The sequence below is a fragment of the Arvicola amphibius genome, chromosome 4 (assembly GCF_903992535.2).
Source record: "Arvicola amphibius chromosome 4, mArvAmp1.2, whole genome shotgun sequence".
NCBI classification, from domain to species: domain Eukaryota; kingdom Metazoa; phylum Chordata; class Mammalia; order Rodentia; family Cricetidae; genus Arvicola; species Arvicola amphibius.
Window position 1 is genome coordinate 145,555,584 of NC_052050.1, and position 26,698 is coordinate 145,582,281.

Sequence of the window (26,698 nt, forward strand, 5' to 3'; positions counted from 1 at the left end):
CACATTCCATTCCAGACCTCCCTAATTTGCAGTCTACCGAGGTCTCTAATGTCCAAATCTAACTCTTCTTTCCCTCCCCCGCCCCCGTTTCCATCCTTATCCCCGCCCCCATCCCACCTCTACTCCCAATTCCCAGCTCAGCACCACTACATCATATCCCAAGCCTACCTGCCCCACCTCCCGATTCCTTCCACACCCACCTTACCATCTGCTCTTCCTTCCTCGAACCCTTCCAGGCCACCCCGCGGCACCTCCCCTTCCAGGGTCTCACTCCGTACCGGTGTCTGGGTCTTAGGTCGCCCCCCACCCCAGGGAGCCTCCTCAGCCCTGACGCGCAACACACACACACATACACACACACACACACACACACAAGCACACACACGCGCGAACACGCACACACACGCAGGCACACACAAGCACTTTACCTTCAGTTTGTTCCATTCTAACCCCCCGGCCGTGTCAGTACGATCACAGGAGAGACACGGAGGCCCGAAGTGGGGCTGGGTTGCCGGCAGCTGCCGGGACCGCGGGCACAGGAGACAGAACCGAGCTAGGCCGCATGAAATCCTCGGACTAGATTTCCCCTGCGCCGAGCACCCTTGCCATGGCGGCCGGCACTGAGGAGGGCCACGGCCCGGCCGGCCGGGCTCGTTTGCGGGCAGACGGAAGGCTGCGGGCGACGCGGAGCGAAGGGGAGGCGGCCGGACGGGGGTCGCCGAGTAGCTGCTGGTGCCGGAGAGGAGCCGGAGGCTGGCGGCCCCGAAGGGCAGCGGGGACCCGGGGCTTCAATAGAAAGCTGCACACCTCTCCTAGGCGCCCGGCACACAGCTCCGGCCTCGGCCTCCGTCCGGATCTCCGTGCCGCCAGCTCCCGCCGCCGCCGTCGCCGCCGCCGCCGCCGCCGCCGCCGCCTCCGCGCACAAAGCCCCCCCGCCCCGTTCGGCGGCGCCGCCGCCAAATCCTAAGTCCCTCATTGGCCACAGGCCGCGATGCCTGCCGGGAAATGCAGTCCTGAACCCGGGCGCCTGGAGCAGAGGAGGAAGAGGCTCGTCAGCCGCCGAGAGGAGGGGCGCGCGAGAGTCTGGAGCCGACGCGAGACCGCAGGCGATGAGGCAGAGGGACAGGAAGGGCTGGTGCGGAGGGGAGGCCAGGTCGGGCCTGCGGGGCTAATACTTACTAAACGGCAGCACGTACTAGACGCCATATGGTACTCGAGTGGCCCTGCTCTACAATTCCTAGACGTTAGGAAGACCCTAAGGAGCCAGACGCGGTTACGCAGAGCGGGGAGTGCTCGGGTTCGGGAGTCGCTGTCACTCTGACAGCTGTCAGCAGAGCGCCCCGGCCCCCGGCGTCCCGACAGGGGGCTGCACTTTAGGGCGAGAGCCTGAGCCAGGGCTGGCAGTCTCCCCTGCTGCCCCGCTGACAGACGGAAGGCTGCCAGGCTGCAAGCACTGGGGGCTTAAGCGGTGCCGGGCAGCGTCCGCGTCCGGCTCAGAAGGCACCCCGACCTCCTGGGCAGGCGCTGGACCCGGCTGCCCTCTTCCTGCCCGCACCAGGGCACAGAGGCTTGTGGGTAACCAGGAGGACGTCAGCGCGACTGCATCCCGGGCCGCGGGCCACCGCGAGGACTGCGGGCGGGTCACGTGCCCGGGCCCTGCGCTGCTCGGGGCCAGACCTCGGCACCGAGTGACGTGAGGGTATTTGTCCCTGAGCGATCACCCGAGAGAGAGGAAGGAGGCCGTGCTCTGCAAACCTCCAGCCCTCCCCGTTCTAGGAAATAGGAATAAAACAATGACAGAGCCGGGTAAACTGTCTCGAAGGGGAGTGCTGAGGTAGTTAGTTTCCTGGAGCCTGGTGGTGATTACTTAGAACGATCAACCCAGAGATGTGAACTTACAAAAGGAACAGACGTAGCGATCAGATGAGGAAACCGATACACGCCCTTGCTTTCTGTTCCGAGAAGTCCAGAGCCCTACCACTACCAAGTGTCATACTCTCTCGCCAGAGACACTACAGTGCTCGTGCGATTTGCTACCATGACGGGAGATTTCTGATGTATTTCTCTTTCCAAATACCATCTTGGAATTTTTTTTTGAAGATTTTATAATTTTATGTTTATGGGTGCGTGGCTCACGTGTATATCTCCGCGTCTTGTGCATGCCAGGTCCCCAGGTGTCAGATCTGCTGGAACTAGTGTAATGGGTGGTTGTGAGCAACCATGTGGGTGCTGGGTGCCGAACTCTGGTCTTCTGCAAGAGCCATCTCTCAAGCCCACCACCTCAGAATTTTACAAAGTTTCTACATTTCAGTGATTTGATTTTTTTTAATTTTTATTTTGGTTTTTTTTTTTTTTCAAGACAGGCTTCTCTGTAGTTTTGGAGCCTGTTCTGGAACTAGCTCTTGTAAACCAGGATGGCCTCGAACTCACAGAGATTCACCTGTCTCTGCCTTCCAAGTGCTGGAACTAAAGGTGTGCTCCACCTCCACCCAGCTTGGGGGTTTTGTTGCTTCTCTGAGGCGTGTAACAGCCTTGGCTTTCCTAAAACTCTGTAGACCAGGCTGGGCTCAAATTCAGAGATCCTCCTGCCTCTGCCTCCAAGGTGCTGGGATTAAAGGGGTGCATCACCACCTCCGGGCCAGTTCAGAGATTTTAATGGGCACTAAATGTGTATGTGTTTGTTAAAGTGACTGCTAATACTAAGGGTAACACTGAAAGCAATCCAATTGATCTTATTTATTGAAATTTTTGAGACAGGGTCCCTGGCTATCCCAAAACTCTCTGTGTAGGCCAGGACAGCCTCAAACTCATAGTTCTCCTGTCTGCTTCCCCAGTGCTGGAATCAAACCATGTTGCCACCACTGGGGCGCGGGGGGGGGCATTACTATTAATTTTTTTACATTATTTTAATTAGTATTATTATGCCTGGCATGGAGGCACATGCCTTAAATCCCAGCACTTGGGAGGCAGAGGCAGGTGGATCTCTGAGTTCCAGGCCAGCCTGGTCTACAAAGCAAGTACTAGACAGCCAGAGCTATTATACAGAGAAAACCTGTCTAGAATAAAACCAAAATATTTTAAATAATTTTTATGTGTTAACATCAGAGGACGCTTGTGGGAGTTGACTCCAGGCTTTCACCAAGTAAGCCGCATTTCTACTGAGCTACCTCCCTAGCCTACTTTACAGTTAATCTGTAAAGTTTTGTTAACCAAAGATGGCCTTGAACTCCTGCCAATGTTCCAGCCTCAGCCTCCAGAGTACTGGGATTATAAACACAGCCCACCATTCCCAGCTAATCTGTAACCATTTTCTATTTATTCTTATTCGTTTATTTTGAGATGGGGCTTGCTATGTGGCCCCGGCTCGTTTCCAACTGGACTCAGGAACTCTTTCCTCAGCCTACCCAGTGGCTGGGATCACAGTCTAGGAGTCACGGGCCAGGCTTTTCACTATTTTAAACCTATCCTTCGGTATTACTACCACTTAAAGAAGCCACAACTGCATTTATGAATAGGCAAATGTGTAAAATAAAGGTGAGCAAGGGAAGTGATATGGACCTGGCTTGGTCCTTTCCCAGTCCTTTCCACTTCCCTCCTCCTATAACGCTCTCGCTTTCCACTCAGGCATTCGGATTTCCCATCTAAGGAGCTCATAAATGCCCCTTAGAGATTTTATTTGAGGGAAGTAGGCACACATAATGCTTTATGTTTTCAACATCTAACATAGTCTGAGGTTTAGAACATGCTTACTCTTTTCATAGCAAATGAGCAAACAGGTCATTAAGACAGAAGCAGAATAGGTTTCTCGGAGTTATGGCAGTAAAAACTTTTTGGGGCTTCTCTTCTGAAAAAATTTTTAGATATAGATAAATTTACATTTATCCTAAAATCCAAATGTCAAGCCTGATAAAATATACGAGAGAGTATTCATTGCTTTAAAGAATGGGCTTCATAAAAAGCGTTCTTACCCCCTCCTGATTTTTAAGAATTGGATTGCTTGCTGACTTGTGACCATGCTAGAAAATCTACTTGGTGTTTCAAATATTGGGTATGGGCTAGTTCAGCTGGCTTATAAATACTTAATAAATTTTGCTGTGCTTGTTTGTAAGTGAGTATAATACATGGATAAGAAATTTTTCAGTATTAAATATCTCACTGTGAGACGACAGGAATGTTTTTGCATCCTTTATTAATCTTTTCTGGAAGAGTACATGTTTATGATGATGCAATGGCTCACTTATGAAATCAATATTAAAATTATAATCATAGAGCTTATAATTTTACCATCAGAATTTTCAGGGGGAGAAAAGCTTTAGCCTGGTGTGATCAGGAGGATCTCAGTGAGTTCGAGGATAGTCGGGTTCACATAGCGAATTCTAGGCCAGCCAGGGCTACACAGGAAAGGGTAAGTTTTGTAAATTTTAATTCTTGAAGATCAACTGAAACTAAACCCCTATGTGGAAAGTTGTTGGACATGCACAAAGGGACCCCTAGCGGCCAAACGGAAACGTTTGCTTATTTTAAATAGTCCAGTCGGTTCAGTTGAAATATACTTTTGTGGATTAAAAGCGGCCTGCATTTCTTTTTTTCTTTTCCCTTTTTTGGTTCTTTTGAAACAGGATCCTGCTGTGTAGCCCTGGCTGTCTTGGAACTCACTTTGTAGATCATGCTGTCCTCGAACTCACAGAGATCCGCCTGTCTGCCTCTCATGTACTGGGATAAAAGGCTGTGCTACCGCGCCTGGCCCTCAGAAACTATTCTATTTTGTTCAGCCCATAATTTGGCCAGATTTGTCAGAGAGAGAAAGGTTGAGAAAAATTTGAGCCAGGCATAGTGGTACACATCTTTAAATCCAAGCAGTCGGGAGGTAAATATGCACATGTTCTGTTCGGCCAGAACTACATAGTGAAGTCCTGTCTCAAAAACCTTAAAGCCTGGTGGTAGTGGTGGATGCCTTTAACCCCAGCACTCAGGAGGCAGAGACAGGCGGATCCCTGTGAGTTTGAGGCTAGCCTGCCCACAGAATTCCAGGACAGGCTTCAAAGCTACAGAGAAACCCTGTCTCAAAAAAACAAAAAAATTAAACAAAAATAAATTTAAAAGCCAAAGTCGGTCGTAGTAGTGCACAATTGTAATCCAAGCACTCAGAAGGCAGGCAGACATGTCAGGGGCTCAAGACCATTTTCTGCTACCTATTAAGTTCCAGACTGGCCTCTGCTACATAAGATTCTAAAAAATAAATAAATAAATATGAAAAAAATAAAAGCTGAACAAATGGGAACACGAAAACTTTCAGAACATTCACTTTCCAAAGGTGGCTTAGTTCCCCCGCCCCCAGAAAAGGAAGTCTCCCCAAACCTGCAATGCTTATCTTATTTAACAGCTACTTTAGAATATATTTTTTTTTCTTTTTTTTTTTTTTTTTTTTTTTTTTTTTGGTTTTTCGAGACAGGGTTTCTCTGCAGCTTTTTTAATAGCCTGTCCTAGAATATATTTTAAATGTTGAGATTTCTACACAAACCAGTAATAAGCGACAACATTAAGAAACCAATTTCTTTAGTGAAATTCAAATTCCATATGACGATTCCAGCAGCCTTCCAACCTTCGACCCTGCAGAAGGGAGATGTTTCCCTTCCCAAGGCTGTCCCTTCTGCTACCGGGACCTCACAACCACCTCTGCCAACCAGAGACCTCTAGGCCGTTTCAGAGTTTGAGTGGACAAAGGGACGGAGGAAAAACCATCGAAGCGATGTCATTAGTGACTCCGAGATGGGTTATCAAGTCGACTATCAGACGTTACTAACGCAGTTTTGGCCCCATAGTACAGACACCCCCTAAACTAAGTCCAACCTACAAGTAAGTCACTTCACGGGCCCTCACGGGGACCGTGCTGCCTTCCACGCTGCTACCGTGAAGGACGCGAGTCGTTCCCGGAATTTGAGAGCTCATTGGATGGTCGTAGCGTCACTCGGAGTGACGTCACAGGGCGAGGCGCAGGAGGCGGGACCATGGAGACTGGGCTTCCGGCCCCTCTAGCTTGGGGGCGGGGAGGGATTGGAAAGGTAGGGTTTGGGGGCCTCCCATCATCCCGCAGGCAGCTCGCGCTCTCTCCCGCATCACCCCTCAGCCCCCCACCCGGCCCGTCAGATTTGGCGCCCAGCTGACATTCGCCCCTTCCGTGTACCTAACCCCACTCCAGCAATCCCCAAACCCACAACAGTCCGCCCCAAATCCTCTGAGGCCGCCGGCCGAGAGCCGGGGCGCCTTTTGCACCGGTGCGGCGAGCGCGGGGTGCAGAGATCCTCGTAGCGCTGGGCTTGGGGCTCCCCGAAACGCCGGGCCGACTGCCTGGGAGTGGCCCGTAGCCCGCGATCCAGGGCTGGGAAGCCTCCGCAGCGGGCCCGGCCCCCCTCCGGAGGAGCGCTAACCGCGGTGGGGCTGTTTTCCGAGGTGCAGAGCCGGGTTCGCGATGGTAGCCTTGGGGTTGAGGTTTCCATGGGATAGGGGTCGGGATGGGGGAGAGTTAGAGGGGCAACCTCCACTCAGCGCGATTGCGAGAGAGCAGAGTTGCTGCCAGTAGCTGAAAAGCGGCTCAGGGTGGAGAACGGTTTTAGTAACAGGTACTGAATCCCGAGATTCAGTAACACTTGGATGGGATCCGTTTTCATCTGCATTTGAACCATTAGAGGTACCATGTGCAATGGTTACCTATATCTAATGATGTGTAACCTCGCATGACATGGGTGAATACTTTTTAGACTTTAGGGTTGATTGTAGCTTGGCCAAACAGTATGGGAAACGGACCGAAAATGAATGCAGGTTGTTTACTCTCTGCTTGTATTTTCTGGTTACAGATAAAGATGTCTTTCTCCTTTTAACCGTCGCAGCAGATTACTAGACACTATTGACCAGAAATAAAAAAGCCTTTGGAGGCCATGTCGTCTTCGCGAGCACCTTTTTAGAACCAACCCTTTTCTGTGTTTTGGGATCGCAAATGTACCGTTTTCACATGCAGAGCTACTACCGTGACTGTTGAAAATGAGCTTGAAGGAACTTTTGCACTTTGAATGCTCAGATTTCCACTTGCATTAGTTTAACAAAACTAAATTCTGCTTTTTAATTGACGCCTTTTTAAAATACTAAATTATTTACTTCTTTTGCCTAGGTCTCTTTGTTGGCTAGTTAAAACAAAAAAAAAATATGGCCTTCTACAGTTATAATTCATTCTTAGCTATGTTGTGGACAAGGTAAGGTTCAGAATTTCCCACAAATATGTATATGAATTCATGGATCTCTTTGGGAAATAATGTGTGGCTTCTGGCCAGATGTGGTGACACACACCTTTAATCCCAGCACTCAGGAGGCAGAGGCAGGCTGATCTCTGTGAGTTTGAGACCAGCCAGGACTATATAATGAGACCCTGTCTCAAAAAAAGAGAAAAGAAATCAGCAAAAGGTTTGGCGGAGTCCACAAAACCTCTCTGAATTTTAAATGCATCCTTAGGGAGCTCATAGTTAAATTTAAACTGCTTTAAAGCAATTCTATAGATGTGTTATAGAAGGAAAATCGATGAAATAGTTTAGAGTAGCATTTCTGTTATGGAATATTACATGAGGACTTCAGTTATAGGAGGAAAACGGCTCATGAAGAAGCTCAGGCCAGGGCTCTTGTCTCTTGTCAGTTACATATGTGTTCAGAATACTACTGAAAACTCCCCATGTGCTGCATTCATTGTGTATTTTCCCTTTTGACCATTTAAAGAGTATATTTATTGTTATGTTTCAAAACAATTGATTAAAGAATGGGAAAAAGACATCTTTTAGCCAAAAACAAAACCAACCATCTCTTTGTCAATTGCTTTCTTTTTTTTCCTTTTTCCTTTTTTTTTTTTTTTTTTTTTTCTGTTGTTGTTTTGCAAGGCAGGGTCTCACTTTGTATTCCTGGCTGTCCTAGAACTCACTCTGTAGACCAGGGTGGTCTCGAACTCACAGAGATCTGCCTGCTTCTGCCTCCCCAGTGCTGGGATTAAAGGGATATTGCCACTCTATGACTGGCTAGATGCCTGTAGCTTTATTTGGGTGTGTTTTGTTTTTAAGATCTTATGTTCCGGGTTAACTTCAGTATTGGTTGGGGTGTTCAATTCTAATTCCTACTTTTAAGTGCTCCTGAGGGATTTTAAAGAAATTACGTTTCATCACTTTGAGGAAGTCCACAGACACATGGACAAAGCAATATTACATAGTTGGCTAGTCCTCGCAGGGACTATGAAGTTACTTCATTAAAACATTCTTTGTTATCACTAAAGTAGCTAATAGCAAAGTCAAATCGTTTGCTTTATGAGAGTAGATAGAGACAGTACTATCAAACATCATCCCTGGCAGAAATATGTTTTTGAATAGATATTTTTTTTTTCAAATAAGATGTTTTAAGTTTTTTGTTATTTAATTCCTGGGGAGAGCATACCCCTGGCACCCTTTTGGTAATCACAGGACAACTTGTAGGAGTCAGTTCTATTCTTCCAGCTAACCAGGGTTTGACAGCAAGTGCCTTTACACCCTTGAACTATCTCACTGGCCCTTAGATATTTAAAATAATAGTCACAGAATTTCTAACTTGCTATAGCAAATTACCATTCTGTTAATATTTTTCTAAGGATATGTTTAATAATTGAGCACAGTTCAGCTGTTTAAGAAGTTCTATTGGTTGAGGTACAGCTCAGGGGTTGAACACTTGGCCTAGCATAGGTGAACTACTTTTGGTTGCTAGCACTACCTTCTTAGTGACACACACCTTTAACCTGGTACTTGGAAGGCAGAGGCAGGCAGATCTCTATGAGTTTAGGACTAGCCTGGTCCACAGAGCAAGGTAGAGGACAGCCTCAAAAGCTACACAGAGAAACCCTGTCTCGAAAAACAAAAACGAAGCAAACAAAAAGAAGAAACAAAGTTGTATTTCTGGCTGAGGAGTAGGGGCTAGAGCTCAATGATACAATGTAAGATCCTAGGTTAATGCCCAGGAACATGCAGGTACACACACACACACACACACACACACACACACACACACACACAATTATATTTCAATCATTAATAAGCATCAGTTGGGGGGACTGGAGAGATGGCTCAGAGGTTAAGAGCGCTGATTGGTCTTCCAGAGGTCCTGAGTTCAATTCCCAGCAACCACAACCATCTGCAATGAGATCTAGTGCCCTCTTCTGGTGTACAAGCATACACTCAGGCAAAACACTGTATACATAATAAAAGAAAAATTAAAAAAAAAACTTTGCAAAAAAAATAAGCATCAGTTGGTTACAGGCTTATTGTTTTTTTGTTTGTAATGATACATCTCACTGAAAGAATACTGTTCTCTTTTCCAGATTGCCCAGCCATTATGTCTATCCTTCCTGCTCCCATTCCCTATCACTTGCGTTTCTCCACTTGCCAGATTCTCATTTCCGTACGACCTACAGAAGCAGGAAGTACTCCTGTCCCAGTCTACCAAGCACTCAAGTCCACCCTTTACGAGCTAGACTCACACAAAAACTACACACAACGTGCTGGCTACAGAATATCCCTGGTAAACCTCAGCCGGAGCAAACCCCAGGAAAACCTAAGCCAGCAAGCCTTCAGCCTCCCAGAGAAGCAAAGACAGAGACTGCAGAAGAAAGGCAATCTTTTAGACAAAAAATCATGCACGAACTCAAATATTATTACAATGGATTCTACTTACTTTGGATTGACACCAAAGTTGCTGCCAGAATAGTTTGGAGGCTACTGCATGGACAGGCGCTAACAAGGCGAGAGAGGCGAAGGGTAGGCAAGAATCCTATTTGAAATGGAAAATGTAAAATTAAAACGAAGTAAAACGTCACCGTAAAAATCCTTAGGTAACTTCCTGATGATACTCGAGGCCCTGGGTTTGATGCAGAGTGCTCCCCGCCCTAAGGTGGAAATTATAGCTACTGACCGGAAACCAAAGCTTCGTGCCACGCCAGGGTTCCCTCTTGAGAATCTGAGTAGGCGCTCCTAGCCCCAGGGTCCTCCTTGAGCATCTGAGCAGATGCTCCCAGCCCCAGAGAGCGTGTTTCATTCTCATCTTACCTTATCTTCCATGGGCTGGAATATCTGCCTACAGAGTTGCGAGGTTTTTCGGATTCATTTTTATTATTTTAAGGTGTGTACAAGTGTGTGTCTGCTTGTGGGCATGTGCATGCGACTACAGGTGTCTGCAGAAGCCACAGACCTCTGCTCCCCTGGAGCAATGATGAGCCACCTGCCGTGGATGCTGGGAACCAAACTCGTGTCCTCTGGAGGAACAGCAAGTGCTCTTACCTTCTGAGCCGTCTCTCCAGCTAATTCTGTGTGTTTTTTTTTAACTCTTCAAGGATTTGAGAGGCTTGAAATTTTTGTATATTAGAAATATAAGCCATATATATATATGCATAATTTTAAAGCCAAGTGCACTGGAACATACTATTAATCTTGGGTACTGAGAACACTGAGGGGAGGATCAGTTGAGTTCAGGAGTCTAAGATCGGCCTGAGCAGCATAGTAAACCCCTCCTCTCAAGAAGGAAAAATTAATTTTAACTAATACTGTGTTATTAAAATGTGGACCCTTAAGAGATGCCACTAATGCATATTGATTGTCATAGCTTTCTCCGAGGGTGGCCCATAAATGCTACTTCAGAGCTTCATTGAAGGAAAGACTTGACCTTTCCAGCTGTAGAAAACCTTACTTTTTTACGCGCTTTGAATACACTGTGCAGCCTTTCCCGACTGGATTCTTCCACTTAGCAGTATGCATTTACAATTCTTGCTGGATGTTCTTGCTTGGTTTGGGCATGTCCTGGATGTATAATATCGCTCATGCATTTGTCTCTTTAGCTTTTGAGAACTTGCGCTGATGTCTTCCGCTTGGTTCCATTTATGGTGTTCATAATTGTACCTTTTATGGAATTCTTGATACCAGTGTTTCTGAAGCTCTTTCCAGACATGTTGCCATCAACTTTTGAAAGTGAATCCAAAAAGGTATACAGGATTTTAAAACCTTTTTTAAAAAATGAATAGACTTTAGTTTTTAGAGCAGTTTTGTAGGTTTCCAGGAAAATGGGCAGAAAGTGCAGACTTGCCATGGACTACGCATACCCCACCTGTTTCCCGTGGGTTGAGTCGGTGTGGCGCACGTTATAACTGAGGAGCTGATGTTAGTACATCATACGCTGTTATTAACGAAAGCCCATGCTTGACACTGGGGCTCACGTGTTGTGGTATGCAGTCTGTCAGCTCCGTGTCGTGAGGAGTAGTCTCGCCATTCTGAAACTCACAGAGTCCCCTACCTGTTTGTACCTACTGTGTTTCTCTGAGTCTGGCAGCTGCAGATGTTTTCACTCTGTAGTTTTGCCTTTTCCAGAATGCCACGTAATTTGAATCACACACTGTGCAGCCTTTCCAGACTGGATTCTTCCACTTAGCAGTATGCATTTACAGTTCATGCACAAGGGACTAGAGATGGCTCAGTGGTTAAGAGCACTTTCTGCTCTTGGCAGAGGAACCTGTTTCAGTTCTCAGCACCATGTAGCCGCTCACAATTTCCTATAACTCCATATTTGGAAATCCAGTGCATAAAAAATTAGTACTGAAGTTCTATGAAGAAATTTTAATTCTATTTATGAGTGTACAAGTGTTTTTTAAATCCATTTATCTTTTGGAAATTGATTGGTTCTAATTTGGGCAGGTATAAGTAAAAATGCTATGAATATTTGTGTTCAGGGTTTTTTTTTTAAAAAAAAAAAAAAAAACTCGAGCAAGAGTGATTGCACACAGTAACACTGTATCTAGCATTGTAAAAATTTGCTGAACGGTTTTCCAGAGCAGCAATGCATTCTGCATTCCACCCAAGCATGCCGTTTCCTGTCTTCCCCAGCATTGACACTGTACTTTGGATATTAACCATTCTAAAAGTGTGTAGAGAATAGCTGCTTTGGCGTTGCTAAAACTTCTTTGAGGGGATGTATGTTTTTTTTTTCTTTTGTTTTGTTTGGCTTGGTTTGGCTTTTCGAGACAGGGTTTCTCTGTGTATCTTAGGCCAGTCTCCTCGAACTCACAGAGATCCACCTGTCTCTGCCTCCCTGAATGCTGGGATTGAAGGCATGCTCCACCACCACCTGGCTGAGGGAATGTATGTTTATTTTGCTCACCATTGGTGTGTGTGTGTGTGTGTGTGTGTGGTGTGGATAGGCATTTGTTTATGCAAGCATGCCCACCTTATGTAGAGTTCTGATATCTATAGCTCAGATAGACAGACAGACAGATAGATAGATACATAGATAATCAGCTCTGAGACTTTGTATATTGAGTCAGGGTTTCTCACTTTAGAGCCCACAGCTCACTGATTTGGCTAGTGTAGCTGACCAGTTTGCTCCTGTGTCCCATAGAGCAGGACTACAAGCAGGTGGAACTCTGGTCCCCATGCCTGAGTGAGCAAGCACTTTACCCACTGAGCCATCTCCAAAGCTCCTTTCTGCCCACTTTGTAATTGGGTATTTTGTTTCTATTGTTTTGAGTTCTCTGTGTATTTATATACAAGTCCTTTATCAAATATATATTTTGTAAATATTTTCTCCTAGTCCATGCCTTATTCCCCTGCAAACCCCTACCCGCCCCCACCCCCCCCCCCCCCCGCGCCCCATTCTTGGAAGTGGTGCTAGCATTTTTTTTTCTTTACATTGCTGTGAATGGATTCCAGGTCTTTACCAGAGATAGAGAAATGTGGTTCATCTTTTCATAAACACTCTAAATGGCCATGCTTTTGGAGCTGCAGCTGGAAGCTGGTTCACAAACTCAAGGTCACTTAGATTGTATGTGTATAGGTGTTTGGTCTGTGCATCACATGTTTGACTGGTGGTACCTGAGGAGGCCAGAAGAGGGCATTGGACCTCTTGGAACTGGTGTTACAGAGGGTAATGTAGGTGCTAGGAACTGAACCCGGGTCCTCTGGAAATCAGTGCTTTTAACTCCTGAGCCATTTCATCAGCCCCAAGTTAAACTTTTCTACTACCTTTTTCTAGGATTTTTATAGTTTTGTATGTTGTCTTTGCTTGTACAATCCAGTTTTTTTTAATGAAAGTTTGTAATATCAGCATCAGGATTTTATATGTAAATATCTAATTTTCCTATTACTGTTTATTGAATGTTCTATCTCTACTGTATTTTATTACTTTGTTTGTTTTGGGTATTTTTGAGACAGGGTCTCACTATGTAGCTCTGACTGTCCTGGAACTCACTCTGTAGACCAAGGCTGTCCTGTAAATTCACAGAGATCCTCCTGCCTCTGCCTCCCAAGTGCTGGGATTAAAGGTGTGCATCATTACACTCAGCCTCTCTGTTTTATTTTAATTGCTAGAAAGAGAGAGAGAGAAAGGAGAGAGAGATGGAGAAAGAAAGGAAGGGAAGGAGATGTTAGTTCAGTGTCAACCTGATTTACATATTGAGTTCCAAAAAATAATAAAGGAGCTGAAGAGGTAGCTCAGAGTTTAAGAGCACTGGCTGCTCTTCCAGAGGCCCAGGTTCAGTTCCCAGCACCCACATGGTGGCTCACAACCATCCGTAACTCCAGTTCCAGGGGATCCAATGCCTTCTGCCTCTGTGGACCGACATGCATGCAGGCAGGCAAAATAACCATAAAATAATAATATTTTTAAAAGTTTATTTTAAATAATAAAGAAGATAAACATCTACTGTTATTTATTTAAGGAGCCTAGTTGTGGTTTATCCTCAGTACTTGTGAGATGTAAACTAGGGAAAGTGTCTTAGTCACTGCAAAGGGGTTGGGCTAGAAAAGAAGTCCGTCTGTCCGTCCGTCTGTTCCCCCCACCCCACCACTGTGTCTCTACTAGACAGTGTCATAAAGTGCTCCTAGGGACAAGAAATCTGTCCATCCGTAAGACTGAAAAATGCTGTGTAAAGAACAAGAAAATGTTTCATGGAAGGAATTTTGTAGCTGAGGTTCAGAGAAAGGGTGAAAGTTTACGGCGATCTGTAAGTCTGGGAGAAGACTGGACAAGGATTCAGTAGCAGGAGACAGACAAAAGGAATGTCAGGCTGGAAAGCATTGCCCATGCTCAGGAATTTGAACTTTGCCTTTGACTGTGGTGAAGAGAAGCTAAAACTTGAAGTAGCAATGGGCAACATGATTAGATCTGCATTTTAGGAAAGTAATTTTGCTGACAGAAGGACTGAACGGGTCAGAGCCGGGAGAAGGAAATAAGCAGAACTGAAATCATGAGGCTGACAATCAGAATAGAGACTGGAAGATAAATCTGAGATAAAGTTAGATTTTTTGTGCTTGTGTTTTGTTTTGTTTTGTTTGTTTGAGACAGGGTCATCTCCATGCAGCCCTGGCTGGCCTGGAACTCCTTATATAGAACAAACTGACCTCAAACTCACAGAGATCCGCCTGCCTCTGGCTCCTGAGTGCTGAGATTAAAGGTGTGCGTCACCACATTTGGCTCCTTTATTGTTTTCTTTTAGTGATATTAGGCATAGACTTCAGGACCTCGTGCATGCTTGGCAAGCATTCCACCACTGAGCTATACCCCTAGACTTTAATTTGAGATTAAAGTGGAAAATCAAACTATAATATTTAACTGCCTGAAAATGGTTTAATTTACTTAAACTCTAGCTGGATGCCCTTTGCAAGCTGCGAGAATTGCAGGCCTTAATTTACTTACATTTAAAATAATCAGGATCTAGAAACAACCCACAGCATTCTAATGATAATGTTGTTGAATAAGTGACTTTAACTATATCTGCTTCTGTCTCCCCTGTGCCCAGCATTTTGACCATGGTTATTTCAAAAATAACCACTGTATTTCTGATGACGAATGAGGATTTGCAACTACTAGCCAACAGTGTCTTAAGAATGTTCATTAAGGAGCTGGAGAGGTGGCTCAGAGGATAACGAGCACTGGCTGCTCTTCCAGAGGTCCTGAGTTCAATTTCCAGCAACCATATTGTGGCTCACAACCATCTGTAATGAGGTCTGGCCTGCAGGCAGACATACAGGCAGAACACTGTATACATAATAAATAAATAAATCTTTTTAAAAATGTACGTTAAATCAGGCATGGTGGTGCACACCTTTAATTTCAGCACTCAGGTAGCAGAGGCAGGTGGATTTTTATGTGTTTGAGTCCAGCCTGGTCTACATAGTGAGTTCTGGGACAGTCAGGGATCTATGTCTCAAACAAAACAAAACAAACAACAACAACAAAAAGAATGCATATTTAATTCTCTTCTGTATAGTGCTTTTTTCAAATCTATTACAGCACACAGTGCACTGTATTATAATTTCATAATTTCTATTTAAACTGTAAAGATGATTAGCATTGAGTTAGTTTCCTTGTAGAGCAAAATCTGGAGCTATCTACCAGAGTTTGGCTTAAGCAGCAGCCTAGATGAAGTTAGGAGGTAGTGACTTATCTAATAAGAGAGTCTTTCATTGGGGCTTATTGTCATTGTATTAATGAGAATTAAATGCAAGATTAAGGAGACAGGTTAGGTGGAAGCCCCTTTACAGTGGTTGGGTTCTTACAAACTTAACCGGGCCTGGTAATAGTGTTACTGTGACATGTGTGGTGGGGGTGCCCAGTAGCAGGGAGGGAGTTATTTCTCTTATCACTGCCAACCTGCACTTGTGATTAACTTTTTCCTCTTCTCTTAAGGAAGAAAAACAAAAAAAGAAGATGGCCGCAAAATTGGAAATAGCAAAATTCCTTCAAGAGACAATGACAGAAATGGCGAAGAGAAACCGAGCCAAACTGGGAGATGCCTCTTCCCAGCTTTTCTCCTATGTAAAACAGGTGTCAGGGGCTCGCACTAGGCCAGCGACTTCTGGGCTGGAGTTACAGAAGAAGCGTGTCATCATGGATCATCGAGAGTGTTCAGAGTCTTTGGAATGCCACATATCTAAATTATAAATAGACAACATTTTAAACACTTAGAGTAGTTTGCAAAAACAACAGCAGCAAAGACCACCTTAAAGTGATCATCATGGAAAGAAAGATCAGTATAAACTTTAGAAATACTCAAGGTTTTTCTAGTCACTGAGTTTGATTCTAAAAAGAGCTTTGTTGAGGGGGTGGGGTTAGACTAGGCATTGAACCTGGCATGCATGCACAGCAGGTGCCCAGTTCCCACTGAGCTACAGTTCCCCACTAGACTTTTTTTTTTTTAATTCCCAATGAACCCTAACTGCTTTGCCATCTCCCTCAAATAGTCTAATAGGAGGTTTATGTAAAATAGGAAACACCTTTTAATTGGCCTTTGTCCCATTGCGCAGGTCCAGACAGGCCACAAGCCCAGCACTAAGGAGATAGTTCGCTTCTCTAAACTCTTCGAGGATCAGTTAGCCCTGGAACACTTGGATCGCCCCCAGCTGGTTGCCCTGTGCAAGCTGCTGGAGCTGCAGGCCTTTGGAACGAACAATTTGCTCCGCTTCCAGCTCCTGATGACACTGAAGTCTATAAAAGCAGATGACGAAGTAAGAGCCTAAGCACAGCAAATGGGGGTCGGGAGGCCTCTGAGGGACCTTTGTGAAGTGCGCTGTTTTCTGTTGGGTCTGTCATAGAGGCATTCTGGCAAAATGAATGTTATAAAAAGCCATCGTTATGACAAGTTCCAGTTTCACTACTCATTTCAGTATTTGTTTATTGTATCAGGATCTGTCTTCCTGAAAAGGCTGTTGTAGGCAGCCAGTATGGATGTATTAGCTGGGACTAATCTAAAGTAGTTAGCACCCGCTGGGAAGGAAATATCAGCTCTGGTTTCTTGGCAGCATTCTGCCCACACACACACACACACACACACACACACACACACACACACACACACACACACACCCCTCTATTCTCCTGAACAGGAACTGGTGCCAAAGTTAATATTCTGCTGGGTGAGTTAGTCTGGTTAAAACAACAAGGTGTCAGAGCACAATGGTAGGAGGAAAACGAAGGCAAGCCAGCTTGCAGGAGGCACTATTTGGGGTATAACTCCTAATTAGGCTCCTTTAAAACGTGGAAAGAATGTTTGTTGAATCAAAATCAGCTGCTGTATTAGTCTGCTAGGAGCAGGTTTCCCAAAACAGAGAAGACACGAGCACGTTGCCCTATTAGACTTTGGGTGTTGCTTTCAGAACTCTGGTGTAAACAGTACTGGTCCCAGAAGAACTGTAGTTTTGGGTCACATGTGGAAATTGTTACTTATCAGTCTTGTGGGCCAGAGGACTCAGGTCATCCTGGGTTGGTGACAGGGAGACAGCACCGAGACTCGTGGCAAATGGCGTGTAAAAGCTTTTCAGGGCAGAATAGAACTGGGCAGTGGTGGTGCACACCTTTAATCCCAGCACTCAGGAGGCAGAGGCAGGCGGATTTCTGTGAGTTTGAGGCCAGCCTGGTCTACAGAATGGGTTCCCAGGACAGCCAAGGGCTACACCGAGAAACCTTGTCTCGAAAAGCCAAAAAAAAAAAAAAAATGGCTGGAGCAGGCAAGGGCTGCCCTTCAATTCCCAGCAACCACCTGGTAGCTCACAACCAGCTGTAATAAGATCTGGTGCCCTCTTCTGGCCTGTAGGCAGACATACAGACAGAATACTGTATACATAATAAATAAATCTTTAAAAAGGAAAAAAAAGAGGAAAAGTAGATGTTACAACTAGGCAAAATCCAAACCAAGACAGGAAGTACTCTACTGATAAAATGTTGGGGGCGGATATATAACTATCTTCATTGCTGCCCATCAGCACTATCCTTGCCTCTCACTTGCTACCTTCCTGATCTGCAGCAGTCAGTGTTGGGGGCAAAGGGCCAAAGCATCAGATTTGGGGCTTCTGTCAATTTTTCTGAAATATAGGCATTGAGTAAAATTGAAAGCCAAAGATCTAACATTGTTCTTCCACGTCTTGCAGATAATCGCCACAGAAGGGGTGAAGGCTCTGAGTGTGTCAGAGCTCCAGTCGGCCTGCCGGGCCCGAGGAATGCGATCACTGGGCCTCACGGAGGAGCAACTGCGGCAGCAACTCACAGAGGCAAGCAGCATGCAGCCCTCCCCACTTCACATGCTGATTTCTGCTTTGCAGGCTGGATTAGCCAGCGGTCCGTTGCCTTGACAACATGCATCCGAAGGCACAAGATTTGTGTTGGCTCCCGGCTTCCAAGCTTTCAGTCCCAGTTGCTTGGTCCCATTTCTCTGGTTCTTTGCCAGCATGGTTTACCTTACAAAACTGCACAGCAGAGTCTCCCTGTTCATTTTACAGTGGTCAAGAAGCAGAGAAAGACGAGCACGCTTCTAATCCCAGCACTTGGTAGACAGCAGCAGGCAGGTCTCTGTGAGTTAGAGGCCTGTCTGGCCCACATAGTGAGTTCCAGGACAGCCAGGGCTATGAAATGAGACCCTGTTTTGTTATTGTTGTTTGGTTTTTTGAAAAAAAGGCAAAGGAAAAGGAGACAAGGTCCCCCAGTTCCCTTCAGAGCTCTAACGTCTTCCCGTGAGGCCTCACCCCCTAAAAGCAGCACCATAGTCTGGTGAGCAGGCTTTGAGCACATGGAACTTAGAGACCCATTTCAGGTCCAAACAGTTAAGCCACCATACCTTACTGGCTTTATGTCACAGAGCAGTTAAACATGCCCTAAAGAGGTTGGTTTGTTTTCCCCTTGGACAGGGACAGGGAACTACACAGTTTGCTATAATGCTGTGACAAACTCCATGGTTAGAAATGATCACAGAGCAACCTAAGGGTCACACATGCAGGCTATATTACCTTCTGGAGTCTCTGGGGAATAATTCATTCCCACATGCCTTCAGTTTGTTGGCTGAGCCATGCTCCCTGCAGCTGTAGGCAGGAAGAAGTTCTTGTTTCCTCTCTGGCTGCCAGCCCACCTACTCTTGGCTGCAAGAGGCCACCTGTAGCATTTACCTCTTGGTCCCCTCTTCCATCGGCAAAACCTGCCATGTGTCGGACCCACTCATGCTTCAAATCTTGCATTCATTTTGGGCCTCCAGGTCTAGTGATTAGGCTAAGCCTCCCCCCCGCCCCCCGGATCTTATCTCAGAGTAGACTGACTTGGGACCGCAATTCCATCTGTAAAAACCCTTCATAGAGCATCTAGACCAGTGGTTCTCAACCTTTCTAAGGCTGCTACAGTTCCTCCGGTTGTAGTGAGCTCCGCCCGTGCCTCAATATAACATTCTTTGGTTGCTGCTTCATAACTAATTTTGCTATTGTTGTGAATTTTAATGTAGATATGTGTCTTCCCATAGCCTTGGGTGACCCCTGTGAAAGAGTTATTTCAATCCCCAAGGGCGTCATGACCCACAGGTTGAGAACCACTGGTCTAGACTGATGTATATCTGGGAGATGTTGGGCTACTTGGAATTTGCCTCCACCAAATTTCTTTTCTTTTTTTTGGTTTTTCGAGACAGGGTTTCTCTGCAGCTTTAGAGCCTGTCCTGGAGCTAGCTCTTGTAGACCAGGCTGGTCTCGAACTCACAGAGATCAGCCTGCCTCTGCCTCCTGAGTGCTGGGATTAAAGGCATGCGCCACCACCGCCCGGCTCTCCACCAAATTTCTTGTCAGAAATTCCCCTACAAAGGGCCATCATTGTCAGCCTGTGCAGGGTCCAGACCTTGTCCAGGAGCCCACTTGGACTGCTTCTTCCTCTTGTGCTCCAAATCAGTACATAGTGTTGGTTTTGGTAGTAGATGTCTGTACCACCCATCAGAGAGGACACTTGGGTTCTGACAGCAGCAACACACTTGAACACCAAGGAACAGCTCCTGTGGGGTCCTCAGTGTTACCAGTGTAAAAACCACCATGACGTGAAGATTATTTGAGGACAGGAGCCAGTGTTGGAGACATGTTTCCCGTGGAAAGCATGTCAGGTAGCTATTCTCCTCTTACACATTACACTAGCTATAGCTGGAAAATGAACATTTGTAGAGGGTGATCCCAGCGCACCGAGGCTGAGGCAGAAGGAGTGCCATCAGTTGAGACAAGCTTGGGCTGTGCAGTAAGTTTTAGGACAGCCTGAGTTTCAGAGTAAGACCTTGTCTCAAGAAAACAAAAGATATTTAAGATAATAAACAGGTGAACGATCTTGTAACAAAGACACAGTCAGGTCACACCAGTGAAGTCCAGACTGTTAGACCTTGGATAGAAGGGCACTTCTGCATTGCTAGTGGAAAATTAAAAACTCCATGGAGACAAACTGCATCATCTTTCAAAATTTAAAAACACATACACTGCCTAGCTTGGTAGGTGATACCTGTAATGCTAGCACTCAAGAAGCTGAAGTATGGGGATCACCAAGAGTTCAAGGCCAGCCTGAGCTGTAGAGGGCAGGAGACCCTGTCCTGAGAACAGACACATGGAGACCAGAAGCATCTGATGATCTCCTGGAGCTGCATGCAGTTAGAGACAGCTGTGAGCCACCTGGTGTGGGTGCTGGGGACTGAACCTAGGTTCTCTGCAGGAGCAGTGCGCGCTCTGCAGGAGCAGTGCACACTCTGCGGGAGCACTGCACGCTCTGCAGGAGCAGTGCACACTCTATTTTGTTCTGTTTGTTTAGAGACAGGATCTCACTATGTAACAGTGGCTAGTCTAGAACTATGTAGACCAGGTTGCCCTTGAGCTCAGAGATCTACCTGCCTCTACTTCCTGAGTGCTGGGATTAAAGGCATTTACTACCATCATCCTTGCAGTACCATTTTAATTATCAAGTAGGATTATCAAGTAAAATATGACATTTACATACAATGGAAACCTGTCCAAGTATTTCAGGGGGCATTACTGCATCAACTGACATGAATCAAGGTATTTCCTAAGGTATTTCAGTGGGGATAAGAAGCAAAGGATGGAAAAGGCTGACAAGAACGCTCATCTGGCAGAAGTTGACACCTGAGTTCAGGTTCCAGCACCAACAGCAGAAGGACAAAATCCCTTCCAAAAGTTGTCCTCTGACCTTCACACTTGGACCCACACTTATACATCTCATACACACACTCACACACACAAAAGCAAAGTACAAAACAGTGTGTCACTGTTGTGTGGTGATTCTACAAAACAGTTGTGCCCCAGTGGCCCATGTCTGTAACCCCAGCACTTAGGAGTCTTGTGACAAGAGGATTCCAAGTGAGAGGCCTAGGCTGCATAGCAAAAATAAAGAACAACAGCAAACAAAAAACTTGACCAATTTGATGCTTTAAAACCTTCTTTCTAATGTTGATTTCTTTGGTTAACAGGTAATTACTTTGAGATAGGCTCTTACCAGGTAACTCAGGCTGGCCTTGAACTCAGCTTCCGGCCTCAGCCTCCCAAGTCTGGATTACAGGATTCCCTGGCTTCTGATGTATTCTTTGATATCATCTTTTTCCTTAGAGAAGATCTGTAGCGATTTAGATTGGGAATTGGCTGGAGAGTTTAAGTGACCAGCAGTTGCTAGGTAGTTGCCCAGGGGCAGAAGCCAGGAGGCTGGTGTTTTCATCCTTGAGCCATTACCAATGTGCTTTGGAAGAGGTCCAGTGAGGGAAGCAGATGACCACAGGTCCTTTTGGCTACAACAGTCTCTGACTCTGTGTCTTGTTATTGTCCATTCTCTAGTGGCTGGACCTCCACCTGAAGGAGAACGTCCCCCCTTCTCTTTTGCTCCTGTCACGCACCTTCTACCTAATAGATGTGAAGCCAAAGCCTATTGAACTGCCACCAGATATAGAGGTCAGTGAACTCAGGCTGAACCTGGATTGCTATCCCACAGGCCTCTCCGGAGACCAGTGTCCTCAAGTCAGAGCAGGCAGGACTTTAGGAACATCTAGTATCCTTCACTAACAACCCTGTATTCTTCTCCTTTTAAACTAATGGTTCCTTTTCTTTCCTATTTATTTCATTTGTCAATTTGAAAATTATAAATTTTCAAGTCAATAAGAGTTTAGAATGGTAACTTTTCGTCTCTGTTCATTCAGCTCATTAGTCATTCTTTTTTTTTTTTTTTTTTACTTGTAGTTTTCTCATTTGTTTTGCTTTTTTGAGACAGGGTTTCTCTGTGTAGCCCTGGTCCTTGAACTCAGAGATCTCTACTCGCCTCTGTCTCACTGGAATTAAAGGCCTACACCACCACTACTTTTTTTGTTTGTTTGTTTGTTTTGTTTTTCTGTTTTTTGAGACAGGATTTCTCTGTAGCTTTGGAGCCTGTCCTGGAACTAGTTCTTGTAGACCAGACTGACCTCAAACTCACAGAGATCTGCCTGCCTTTGCCTCCCGAGTGCTGGGACTAAAGGCGTGCACCACCACCGCCCGGCTTACTTTTTTTTTTAAAGACAGGGTCTCATTATGTAGCCCTGGCTGGCCTAGACCTAAGTATTTTAAGTCCTAGAATCTAAATAGTGTGCAAGTTTTGTGTATAGGATGCTCAAAATTCAAATACTAACTTACTGTTGCAGGAATATATTCCATGTAACTCAAGAAAGGCTCAGTCTAGTAAAGGGAAATGAGCTTAAACTGAAAAAAAAAAAAAAAGAAAAAAAAGAAAAAGGCTTAGTCTACCAGGCATGGTAGCGCATGCCTTTAATCCCAGCACTTGGGAGGCAAAGGCAGAGGAATCTCTGAGTTCAAGACCAGCCTGGTCTATATAGCAAGTTCCAAGTTAATCGTCACAGCAAGATGCATCTCAAAACAACAAAATAGAGAAAGCTGTAGTCAGTCACACACCTTTAATCACAGCAGGGGGAGTTCTAAGTCAACTAGATCTACACAGTGAGACCCTGTCTGCCTCTGTCTCTGACACACTCACGTATGTGCACGCACACGCATACACACACACACACACACACACACACACATGCACGCACGCACACTCAACACAGAGGAAGGCAAATGGCTTCAAGGTACGTATTGCTTTAGAAGAGCTTCTGGGCAGGAGAGTTTACACTGACGTAATGTTTCCCCAGGCCCTGAAGTCAAACCTTGTCGTGACGTCAACTACTTCCCCTGAGTCACAAGAGAATGTTGTAGATCCTGCGCCTCAGCTAAAGGGAACTAAGGTTAGCTACTTTCTTTCTACTTGATTAAGCTGAAAAACAATTTTTTCAATGTTAATTTTCTTTTCCTCCAAACAAGATCTAACTGAGTCAGACTCCTGATCCTTTGCTTCAGCCTCACAGGGGCTGAGATGACAGACATGCCCACCCAGCCAATTCTCTGCGCTTTTAATCCTCCTAATGAAACAGAAACCATCATATTCAATACAGTACTACTTGGTAATAAAGAACATCTATTATGCTGTTTAATCTGTTTCTAAAAATAATTCCTATGGGACTAGGCGTGGAGTTCATTGGCAAAGGCTTGTGGAAAACATGAAACCATGACCCCCTTCCCCAGCACTGCCAAAAGTGCTTTTTTAAATCAACATTTTAATTACATATAAATTTTAGATTTTTTGCCTTTTAAAAGCTACATAATATAAAGTAGTTAAGAGTTCCCAGTATTCATGATGGATGCTCGTGTGTGCTGTATTAAACCACTGAACTCTCATTTCTGATGGTTAAGGATGAAGAATTTGTGCAACTGCCCCCAGAAGCATCCCCACACATAACAGCAGCAGCAGCCATTTCCAAAGAAGCAGTAAGTAATCCAGAGAAACCTCTCCCCTAGTTATCTGTAAGAACACGGAGACTCCAGAACCATAAGTACCATAAAACATCGCATGTTCTTCCAGTCATCCAAACAGGAAGCTGTAGGCTGGACTCTAGTCATCTCATAATTGCTACCTTTTTACCTTAGTTGTCCAAAAGGAGAGGAAAAAAAACCCAACCAAACAAACAACCCCCACCAATGCAACGGTGGAGCAAGACCTAAGCACGTGAAGTCTAGAAGCTAATTACAATATAGGCAGACCCTTTTTTTGTTTTTTGTTTTTTAATGTGCTAAATAAAACAGTCATCACATGTCATAGAGTTGCCACAGGCTTCTGATGTCAGGAAATACTAGCAAGAAAGCAATTAAAGTTTCAACAAATGCATGTAAGTAAGAAATTTATGCGCCCACGTCTCCCGTTTGGGGGAAGGGCTGAAAGCATGACGCAAGTGAACTGCGCCAGTGGAGGGGAGACTGTGACCTGCAGCTGGGTCCCAAGACCCATGCTGTGTGTCTTCACCTTTATTACCAAAGCAACCGACACGTGACTTTGTGGCCACTGTCTAATTGCGGTTCTCTGGGGAAGGGGGTGGGTGAAGGGATCTCACTCTAGAGTTCAGGCTTTCCTGGAATTCGGGTCAGTTCTCCTCCTACCTTGCCCGCCTTGAGGCAGGGATTGTAGGCATGATCCGCTCACTGAGCCTGGTTTGTGGCCATTAGTTTGGTTAAGCAGGTGAAAGCGGATGGAATACTGATGAATTTACGGTGGTTAAAGTCCTGTTTTGTACCTAGATCCTCCAAGCCAAAGCCCAGAAGACCTCACAGAACAGCAAGGCTGATTCAAAAGGAGCCTAAGGACCCCTTGGAGCTGGGACTCACTCTCTCCAGCCACTGTTCCCTCAGCAGTGACATCCGTGAAGGAATTCTAGCTAAGCCTGTCTGGCGTGAGATAAAGGATCAGCCATTAAGTCGTTGGAGGCCCCGTGACCATTCCAGATGTGTGAGCAGTGACACAGGCCATTTAGAGAAGCTATTTCTGTTATATAATTGTCATCCTACCAGACTTTGCATAAAACCCACTCCCACATGTTTTTGAATGGCTTCCTGTTTGTGTGCACTTGGAGGGGGCAGTGCTAGGGAGTAACTCAGGGCTCTGTGGTTTCTAGGTAACCACTCACTGGACTGTATCCTGCCCTTTTCCTTTTTAGATTTTGAGGTAAGGTCGAAATTGCCCAGGCCAGCCTTGAATTTTAAGCTCCCCACCCCCATTTCCCAAGTAACTGGATTACAGCCCAGTTGGTTCAGGCCTTTTAAGAGGAAACTTGGATACCTCTTATTGATGGTTTACGTTCATTTCTAACTCCAGTTCCACAGGATCCAGCGCCCTCTTCTGAATTCCACAGGCACCAGTCATGCATGTGATGCACATACATACATATACAAGCAAAACACTCATGCACATAAAAATAAATCTTAAAGAAAAATATGAGCCAGCCGGACGGTGGTGCCACACATCTTTAATCCCAGCACTGGGGAAGCAGAGGCAGGCAGATCTCTGTGAGTAAGTCCATCCAGCCTGGTCTACAGAGTGAGTTCCAGGACAGCCAGAGCTACATAGTAAGACCCTATCTTGGGGGGAAAAAAAAACCAAACCAATCAAACAACAAACAAGACAGACACCCAGACATCCCCATCCTATGTCCACAGAGGCTGCAGGAATCTGGGAGGCGGACACTATTCTAGCACATAATTAATCTTAACCATTTGTGTTGGATGTTTTTTTTCTGATCAGCCTGTCAGAGGCTGGTAGTAAGCTCTGATACAGTCCCTTTGCTTCTTGGTAACAAGCAGTAAGTCAGGTATTTAGGCTTAGGGTTTTTGATTGATAAGCAGCCAATCAAGAGCATCTTCCTTTGGTTGTGGAGAGGTGAAAAGGGAAAGGCATTTCATTTCAGCCTTTGCACAGTAAAGCTAGGGTTGCTTACTATGGAATTGAAACTCAGAGGGGAGCACAGCCTGAGATCAAGTAAGTAAGAAATGCCAACTCATGTGTAGTTGCCTCTCAACAGGCAAAATGGGAAGTTAAACCTAGTCATGGTGGGTCCCCCCCCCCGCCCGGTTTTGCTTTTTGTTTTTGGTCTCACTTTGGTTGGCCTAGAACTTGCTATGTAGAGTAGGCTGGCCTTGAACTTAAGAGATCCAGCAGCCTCTGCCCTCAAGTTCTGATATTAAAGGCATGCACTACCAGGTCTGCTCTCTTGTCATTTTGCTGTTTCATTTGTGGGTTTTTTGTTTTGGTTTTCGAGACAAGTTTTCTCTGTGTGACCCTGGCTGCCTGAAACTCTCTCTGTAGACCAGGCTGACCTAGATCTCAGCGATTCGCCTGCCTCTACCTCCCAAGTGATGGGATTAAGGCTTGTGCCACCTGGGCATTTTGTTTGTTTTGTTTTAAGACAGTTTCATGTAGCCCAAACTGGCCAGGAATTTACTATGTAGCTTTACCTGTTTTTGCTACCTTCTAGGCTAGTAAGATGCTCGACATTTCTCTCTACCCATTTTCACAGATGATACCAGCATTTCTGTTTACAGCATTTGGGGTACGTGGCCACTCCAGGCTGAACCCTCATTGGTAGTGCCCTGGCCACTGATTAGTAACCACAGTTGCAGATCCCGGGGATGGTCCGCCATCCCCATGGACAATTCCAATGCTAAGAAGCACATAACCAGCCTCTGAGGGCCAGCTCCAGCACGTCACTGGCTGGCAGCACGGCCACTGATTAGTAACCACAGTTGCAGATCCCAAGGATGGCAGGCCATCCCCATGGACAATTCCAATGCTAAGCACATAACCAGCCCTGAGGGCCAGCTCCAGCACATCACTGGCTGGCAGCTCCAGCACATCACTGGCTGGCCAGCTCCAGCACTCACTGGCTGGCAGCACGGCCTTTAAATGCATTTTCACAGACCACGCATGCGTCTGGGGAGCAGACGATTCTGAAGGTTGTCACATGTCCAATGAG

The 26,698-nt window shown here is 45.7% G+C and overlaps 2 protein-coding genes across 12 annotated transcripts in view; one reads left to right on the forward strand and one right to left on the reverse strand.

Annotated features, from left to right (window-relative positions):
* The window catches only part of Nsd3 (nuclear receptor binding SET domain protein 3), a 104,626-nt gene extending 102,985 nt beyond the window's left edge, over positions 1–1,641 (reverse strand). Inside the window, exon 1 of one of the 3 annotated variants that reach the window (XM_038324563.2) lies at positions 429–904. The gene's annotated coding sequence lies outside the window, so the exon portion shown is untranslated. Of the gene's footprint in view, positions 1–428; positions 905–1,179 lie in introns of those variants that run through there. The other 2 variants (XM_038324562.2, XM_038324561.2) reach the window with 2 other exon arrangements.
* A 4,351-nt stretch (positions 1,642–5,992) lies between these two features.
* On the forward strand, positions 5,993–24,777 carry Letm2 (leucine zipper and EF-hand containing transmembrane protein 2). Of its 9 annotated transcripts, none has more exons than XM_038327257.1 (11): positions 5,993–6,062; positions 6,855–7,247; positions 9,377–9,812; positions 10,886–11,029; positions 15,724–15,861; positions 16,341–16,541; positions 17,961–18,080; positions 21,651–21,764; positions 22,994–23,086; positions 23,592–23,666; positions 24,454–24,777. In XM_038327257.1, the coding sequence occupies exons 2-11, from the start codon at positions 7,201–7,203 to the stop codon at positions 24,772–24,774; spliced, it is 1,689 nt and encodes a 562-aa protein (XP_038183185.1). In that variant the 5' UTR covers positions 5,993–6,062; positions 6,855–7,200; the 3' UTR covers positions 24,775–24,777. The 9 variants fall into 9 exon arrangements, 8 of the variants coding, with proteins under 8 accessions (XP_038183185.1, XP_038183184.1, XP_038183183.1 ...); XM_038327256.1 differs by lacking the exon at positions 5,993–6,062 and adding an exon at positions 6,069–6,450; XM_038327255.1 differs by lacking the exon at positions 5,993–6,062 and having other exon boundaries at positions 6,069–7,247.
* The last annotated feature ends 1,921 nt before the right edge of the window (positions 24,778–26,698 follow it).

Coding starts and splice junctions, on each gene's coding strand:
- Letm2 (XM_038327257.1), top strand. CDS start 7,201: ATGGCCTTCTACAGTTATAATTCATTCTTAGCTATGTTGTGGACAAG. Junction 16,542..17,960: donor CTATAAAAGCAGATGACGAA/GTAAGAGCCTAA, acceptor CACGTCTTGCAG/ATAATCGCCACAGAAGGGGT. Junction 23,087..23,591: donor CTCAGCTAAAGGGAACTAAG/GTTAGCTACTTT, acceptor CTGATGGTTAAG/GATGAAGAATTTGTGCAACT.